This window comes from Buceros rhinoceros, unplaced genomic scaffold, assembly GCF_000710305.1.
Source record: "Buceros rhinoceros silvestris isolate BGI_N320 unplaced genomic scaffold, ASM71030v1 scaffold19223, whole genome shotgun sequence".
Classification (NCBI taxonomy): Eukaryota; Metazoa; Chordata; class Aves; order Bucerotiformes; family Bucerotidae; genus Buceros; species Buceros rhinoceros.
Genome location: NW_010405574.1, coordinates 3,682 through 11,571, shown reverse-complemented (window position 1 = coordinate 11,571; position 7,890 = coordinate 3,682). Strand labels below are relative to the sequence as shown.

Sequence of the window (7,890 nt, the reverse complement as noted above, 5' to 3'; positions counted from 1 at the left end):
TGTAACAACACATCCTTATCCAGGGATTAGGGAAAAGAAGCTGCCGCTGTGGGACATGGTCAGAAATGCTTTCCTGAGGGGTAATGCAAGCACTGACACATAACAAATCCAGCTAACATAGATACCAGCTTTCTCCTCGTATGTGAACAAACTCCAGCCAAGCTCCATCCCACCCATGCAAAGGGAAAAGGTGGATCTGTCATGGGAGACCTGGGCTCCTCCCATCATTCCCAGCAGGGCTGTAGCTCCCTATTTATAGCCTGAAGGCAGTAAAGATTGCTTTTCTATTTAAACTTGGGGGTGCAGCTGAGACGGCTTGTAAGCTTTGTTGGCTGGCCCCTGGTGGGATGGAGTAGTGGGTCAAATAAACCATGGGGTTTTGATGGCATGTATCAAATTTTGGTAAGGGAGATCCCAAACAGGGTGTGAAGGGACCCTTTCCTCTGTGCTTGCATTAAACAACAGCAACAACAACAAAAAACCAGAAGCTCCCGCCACGTTCCAGGTCATCTTACCTTTGTTTCAGCTGACTTCATTTCAGGATGCCGTCTTCACACTTAGAGCCTCCTATGGTGAATTCCAGGTCCCTCTGGCCTCCTTCATCCAGTTCAGAAAAGGTACAGGTTTGCTCTAAACTGTGTTGTGGTTATGAACGGGCTGTTTCACAACTGTCACTGCCCCGGGGCAACACAGAGCAACGCCAGCAATCCAGAACAGGCACTGAAGTGGAGATCAATTTAGTGCCACTATCTTTTTGTACTGTAAAACAATATGAATCCTCCAGAAAATTGTTTTCTATATTAAAGGCAACAAACAGCTTACTGTGATATGGACCCAGTGATTGTGACTGTAAAGCAGATAGTGTTATAAGGAGATGTCAACAAACACCAAGTACAAGGTCCACGCAGCATTTCACAAGTCACATTCTGTCAACAAGAGGCACGATGCAGCTTCTCTTTAGGGATATTCAAGCCTCCTGCTCAAAGGAGAGCACAGCTTACTTTACCCAGGAGAGCTGAGTGTTATTTACACACTTAACATTTCACTTGGCACACTGTACCTGTGTTTGAAGCATGTCGAAGGCTCGAAGTAGCTGAGCAGTGGAACAGCAAGGATCACTTTCATACTTTAATTTCTCCGCTGGGCATTTAAACTGTTATGAAATCCACATGTATTCATACGTTATGTTTCTCAGTGAAGATGTGGTACCTAGTGAAAGCTGTCATGGATCATACACTACTGAATTTTAGTCCTTCAGAAAGAATGTGTTTCTATTAATAAAGATTTACAACCAAATTTTGCTTTAGTTCAGTCATTTGTTCTTCTCTGAATGTGAGAAGTTGTGTAATTCTGTAATTCATTATTTAACTCTTGTGATAAACAGCTGGAAGCGGAGCCTTCACCAGGGCCATGTTTAAGGCCACACAGCCTTCATGCTATGAAAATGGAACAAATCCGATTTAAATTGTCATGAAGAATTACTCTTTATTAATATTACACAAATAAAAAACCACGTCTCACCAGATTAACTTCCTTTCCCAAGCATAAGCACTGCAATGCCACTGATAACTGGTTATGGCAGTACAGACTGGCTTTTGAGTTGGGAATAAAAGTAGGGACACTACCCTGAAATTAGCTGCGTATCTGATCTCGCAGTCATTCTCAAGCATGTTTTCTTTGGACTGATCAAGTCAGTGTATAAAGTAGAGTAGCTCCCTTTTAGGATACTCTTACCCGTGAGATCAGTCACTGAGTCTGAGCAGTCTGCTGCCTAGGATGACATTTTCTTTCTCTCCTCACATATACTGAATAACTCCCACCCATCACCCAACACAGTCATTGACTTTGGGAGACTTTTCACAGTTTTCAGGTCTGACTAAAGCCACCACAAACTAGCTACGTTTATTTAGAGAGCACTGTTGCAGGTGAGGGACCCCATTTCAACAGGAAGTTCTCTAAACAGTAATTTAAACAGGTCCTAGAAAGTAAACAGGATGTGGAAATTTGAACAACTTGAGTCTTAATCTATAGAAGTTCCCAAACCAGAGACTTCACAGTCTTTCAGTGGTGCTACTGGAAAAGTCTGTCTGCAGCGGAGCAATGTTATGGTCATAGGCAGCATACTCTGATGCCCCAGTACTTGCCACTTTAAGCTGCTGAGCAGCATGTGTGAGCTGAAAGGCTGCGTCGGGATGAGCCGTGTCCGGCAGTAGGGTGCACTCCCGCTCCAGCATGTCCGCCACACCTTTCAGGAGGTCCAAAAAGCCAAAGGCCAGAGCTGCCTTTCGTAAACGATTCAGTTCCTGCAAAGAAGGAAAACCCCTTTTAAAGCCACTAGAAGCCTTTACATAAAATGTGGTTTTCTTACTTCTTTTTTTAAAGGTGAGCTTATTCACTTTGAGGAAAAACACCTGAGTGATCAGTGCAGCTGCAGTGCAAGTGCCCAGCTGCCCGTGAGACAAAAAATGCTTCAGGGCTGAAGATGATAGTGGCACAACAAAACAGTTGGGTTTTCCCTTGATCCCTTCCTATAAATTTCCACTTCTTTGCCCTTTTGTGCATTCAGCTACTGTACCTGCCTGTTTCATCTGTGTCCCAGGTAGGGTGGCCTCCAACTTAGCCTTCACTGGCTGCTGCCTTTAACCACAGTGTCCAGCAAAATATATACATTTATACATATATATACATATATGTAATGATTTTTCTTCACGATAAACTGGTGAGTGCTTATGTGTATTCAGGCAGGGTAGTCATTCTTGAAGTCTCTGCGGGCTACAATAACAAACTGCTTCAGCACTAAGCTTGCAAGGAGAGCAACAGTCACCTTCAGCTACAGTCTAGGTTATGGATTATTACCATGTGGCCCTGGAATTTTGTCTTCCTCTGCTTCAGTTGTAGGAAAAATGTAGGAGACATTTTCAGACTGAATGACATCTGTGTGCCTATTCCTTTCTGATCCCCCAGTTCACTGCTGCCTGAACAACAGCACAAAATCTGGGAAGAAGTTCACCGTGGAAGTAGCAGGGATCATGAGTGGCACCTGTAAACATGACACATCTATGCCACCCTGCCAAGAACATGGTGACAGCGAAACCAGACCCCTTTGTCTCACCTAAACTAGTCTATAAAACAGACCCAGGATTGTCTCTTCCTTCACAGAACCCTGTATGCTTTTGCAGAGCCCTAGAAGCCTGCACAGAACATTCCAGAGACACAGTGTAGTTCCTCTGTCACTATGGACAGTACGTTACTCACTTTATAGAAGGTTTGAGTTTTTTCAGGGAGTTTCCTTGCATTTCTCAAGATCTTCTGTACATCTGTCTGCAGAAAACAAAATAAAAAAATATTTGCAACTGCTGGGGAAGCTGCATTAAAAAAATCCTCAACTATTGCTATATTATCTTGACCATTGCCAAGACTGCAGCTCACAACGGCTGAAACATAAACGGTAATTACACACAATCCAGTAAACCAGGCCAGATGCTACACTGGAGACACAGCTTTCATTAAACAAGCTATGCTCCCTGATTGCATTTTAATCATGACATTGTACAGAGGCCGTGTTTACAAGAAGAAATAAAAGCAATCAAGCAATTATGTTAAACAGACAAGACACGCACAGACCCCATTTTGCTGCTAAGACGGCTTCTGCTGATCAAAGTAAGGCATCGAGTCCCAAACCTGAATCATTACCTGGAGGCCACTTGGTTTAATCCATACAGTAACGTTCTGTGCGTAACTGCGCTTGTTCTTGGGTTGCAAGGGGAAAGGGCTCTTATTATCATCCTCTCCGTAAGGATTTTCTTTCGCATCTGGGAGAAAAAAGAAAAGAAACAGACTTCACAACTAAGATTTGGCAAGGTCATTCCCACACCACCAGATGTGTAGGAGTTACTCAAATGAGTGTGATGACCCGTACCTGAAATGGGTCCGAGCTGTGCCATCTTCCCCAGCCATGGGAGGGGCTCAGGACCAGGTTCAAAGAGCGACATCATGAGGTTTGATTTCTTCTTGCTATCAGCTTGTGAATAGAGCATCCCATACCACTCCGGCCTATGGAAAAGAGCAAATCCCAACGGCTGAAAAACTTCCACCCCTCTTTGCCTAGTTTGCCTCCCTCCCACTGCACAGAGCCTCACCATGTGCAATTTATAGTGGCAGAAACAGACCCACAATCAAAAATCCACAGCTTTGTCTAGCAGGGCAGAGCTCTGAACAGAATATAGGTAGAAATAAGCATGTAATTATTATTGCAATAATAATTTGTATAGCGATAATTATTGCTATATAAAGCATAAATAAGCAAAGTGAGAGATTGTTCGGGTGGACATCCAGGCCCATACCCCAGCTGGACGACAGCCACCATGCCTTCCACTTTCAGGCTGCCGTGTAACAAAACGCAGAAGTTGGGGATTTTCCCGGCAATCTGATTAGCCGAATTCTCATCTTCGGTGTCATCTGTGATCCCAGGTCCCACCTCATCACCCTCTGGGGAAGAAAAAAAGCAAAGAATAAAAAGCATAAGAAAAAATTCAAACGTACTAGTTCCATTTCCATAACACCACCCCGTATTTTCTGCCTGTCAGGAATTACAAAGGCTGGACCAGATGACCCTTGAGGTCTCCTCCAAGATGATGTTCTATGATTCTCTGAATACTTTTGTAGAACAAACAGCTGCTAAATGAACTGTTTGAGCACAGTAGCACTATAATGTTATATACATATTCCACTGAATCCTCCCCACCAAACGGAGTTACCAAAAAAGCAAATAAAACCCCAGCTTTGAAGAAACTAGAAGTGAAATGAAATGGCACCAAGAGTCTGGCAACAAATACACAAACCAAAAGCATCCTGAACTTCAAGTCTTCCTCTCCTGTGAAATTTGTGGCCGTTATGAGAAAAGTCCTGCCCCAGCAGCTGGAATACAGCCGTGATTTAACTGATAATATTTTCTAAGGGGAACAGACCAGGATAACAGTGTTAAGAGAGGTGAAAGCATATCTGGAGCTTTCATTCTTCCTCACCATCAGAAACCTGACTTTCTCTTTGCGCCATGCCAAGGCCACAACAAAAGGAATGGGAAAGTCCTTATGACAGGCTGAAGCGCTCAGTAGCCATGTCAGTACATGCTTAACCATCCTCAAAGCCTACACCGGTCATTGTGTAGATACCTATATACTTGGTATATAAGCAGCAATTAATGCTCAAGTATAACTGAGTAATATAGTTGTGACATGACAAATCATTCCAAGAACCAGTATATGCAGGCATTAAATATTCATCTTGTACCATGTATTTCATGGCCCATAACTATTCTTAGCAATAAGTTTAGCCTGTTCTATTAATAACAATGCTATAAGGACCCTGCTTCCTCTGTTAACTTTCTGAAGAACACAGTACTCAAAAAAAGAGCGAGCTTGTGTTCAAGGTTTTATTTTTACTGCACCCACACAAACAGGTCTTTAGAGACAACTGGCATTTCGATGAAGCGTAAAACTTGTGCTTCTAGTCACCACCACCACAGAAACCACAAGAGAAGCTGAAAGCAGTGTTTGATAAAAGGAACAAGACTTGCTCACCTCTGTTCAGCGCAATGGGCAGTACCAAGTGTCTGGACAAGACGGGAGGGCTGGAAATGTCGGCTATATCTACAAACCCAACAATTTCTAGATCTGTGGGGAGACGACAGGTTTAAGCCAGGTTTGGAAATAGCCATGATGTCTTCAGAGACAATTTAACATCACCACTTCCTGCACCACTAAGTTTTCTGAAGCAGTGACTAGAGGCAGCACAACGGAGCCTCAACCTCAACTGGGGTGTCCCGGTGTTAGTAAGATACAAACCTTCACACACAGTACCACGACACTTCAGGACGAGAACGTAACTTTCTTCACACACACCCGCTGCTGACCCTGGACTGTGCTGCTAGACCAATACAGAATTGTGTTCTTTGTTTTTCACACTGTTCCCAAAGCCAGAAGGAATGCCCAGCAGCTCCCCTGCAGCGCTATCCACGCTGGGGTGTTGCTGAGGCTGCCAGCCTTGAGCTCAAGAGCACTCTACTGCCTGCCTGGAAAGAAGCATGTTGCCAAGCACGCTGCCGAGGAGCTGAGGACAATTCTGATGCTACAGTTTGAACTTAACTAAGGCACAGCAGTGAAGTTCAGTGTGTTCGCTCTGAGAAGGGTACTCAGCCATTCACAAGTCACAGGCTTGGGCTACCCACGGACTACCTGCTGCTCACGGGTGTGGTGTCTGCTAATGCAAGGGTTTTCTTTGCACAGTTGTTGTTAAAAATAACTCAGTATTGGTAAGAAGTGCCAGGATGACAGAGAAACTAGAAGACAGATTTCATAAATCTCAACTTTTACTTGTGCTGCCTCACCAATTCTTCTCACCTCTGCTCTTCGTGGACTCCTTGAAGAAATCTCCAGAAAGGTGATACTTTGTCCAACTTGATAATACAGAGTTTTTCTCATAACGACAACTCTAACAGAAAATGCAGCCCCTTCTCCAACACACCTCTCCAATCCTCCAGGAAGCTTATGAGACTATCGGTGGAAAACAGCCAGAGGATGTCTTCCAGTCCTTCCCCCCTAAAAATTAGGGGGGAGCTTTGACAGGCCTCTACCCTACTCCAGCCCTTTCACATGGTACACATGGCTGAAACCGGATGATGTTCTTGTCCCCTGGCGCCACATATATCAAAAAATAACACAGTCAGCTATTGATCCTTGCAGAGAGAAAGGGGGTGAAATACTCACTTCATACCACAGGATAAGAGGTGGTAGTGAAAAGGTAGATATCAAATGGATTTAAGTAAGAAAGCAACCAAAGATTTGTTACCTGTATTAATTGCTTTAGGAACAGGGTCTATTTCCTCATCTATAACGAAAGGTTCTGGTCTGGGAAATACTTGCACATCAGATGTTAAGTGGCCACACTTGAGGACAGCATGGAAAGGTGTGTAAGCCAGATCTATCAGCTTTCTAGAACAAGATCAGGTTTTATTAAGGAAAATGTAATATGTATCGAATGAAAAACAGTTTGTCTAAAGCACACAAAGCTGCCAAAACACATTTTTTAAGTGCGTTGATTTCAATACTTCAGTAAACTGCAAAACGAAGAGCATATTATCACACTCGTGGCGATCTGACAATTGTGGAAATCAGTAACTTCTATCCGCCAACCCTGAACAGATACTATGATTTGGTTCCATAACGATTAAAACAAATATTGACCTTGACCAGTGAAGGTCAAGATGAAAATACAGTTCCTAAGACAATAAACTAAAAGCAAAAGGTTTAATTAGAACCCCTCATATCACCAGATTTCTTATACACTTGTTTTCCTTTGCAGATACGAACTGGAAAGCTTCACAAAGGCGTCGAATGTACAAGTCTACTAACCCAAACATTGATTGGACATTCTTCAGGCAAAGGGGTCCATCAATAGTGAAAATCTGCCCTTCCCCGTTGTTTAAATCTATGAGCCGTTCCAGGCAGTCCAAGGAATCTGTGCTTTGAAGCTGTAAAAAATGAAAACAAAACAGTTTTGATGAGTTTTCTTTTTACTCTTTTTTCATCAACCAGCATGTTTTCAGAAAATATACATGACACAGCAAAAAGCATCTGATTGGATGCTACTGTGATCTTTTGTTATCTCACTCCTTTCTGAATAAACTAATCTTCTTGGTCTCCCAGGAAATGTGCTCCTTATGTTGCTTTTATGAGAGACAAGATGCAGCATTTGGCCTAGTAACAAATAGGGACCTAGGAGGATCAGTGCACCCAGTTCCCTATACATCACTTCATCGTGTTAGGTTCTACTTCAAAAGCAGGTTCAAGCAACCCAAAATTCCCAAAGCTCTGTCTTCAAGAGCGCAGGAAT

General features: G+C 43.2%; 1 protein-coding gene across 2 annotated transcripts in view; it reads right to left on the bottom strand.

Annotated features, from left to right (window-relative positions):
• Positions 1–1,837: 1,837 nt before the first annotated feature.
• The window catches only part of VWA9 (von Willebrand factor A domain containing 9), a 9,458-nt gene continuing 3,405 nt past the window's right edge, over positions 1,838–7,890 (bottom strand). For both annotated transcript variants that reach the window (XM_010133793.1, XM_010133794.1), the window contains exons 4-11: positions 7,410–7,528; positions 6,847–6,989; positions 5,580–5,672; positions 4,344–4,488; positions 3,920–4,053; positions 3,694–3,812; positions 3,256–3,321; positions 1,838–2,303 (exon numbers count right to left, since the gene is read on the bottom strand). In XM_010133793.1, the coding sequence (XP_010132095.1) occupies positions 2,052–2,303; positions 3,256–3,321; positions 3,694–3,812; positions 3,920–4,053; positions 4,344–4,488; positions 5,580–5,672; positions 6,847–6,989; positions 7,410–7,528 (1,071 nt within the window). In that variant the 3' untranslated portion in view covers positions 1,838–2,051. The remainder of the gene's footprint in view (positions 2,304–3,255; positions 3,322–3,693; positions 3,813–3,919; positions 4,054–4,343; positions 4,489–5,579; positions 5,673–6,846; positions 6,990–7,409; positions 7,529–7,890) is intronic.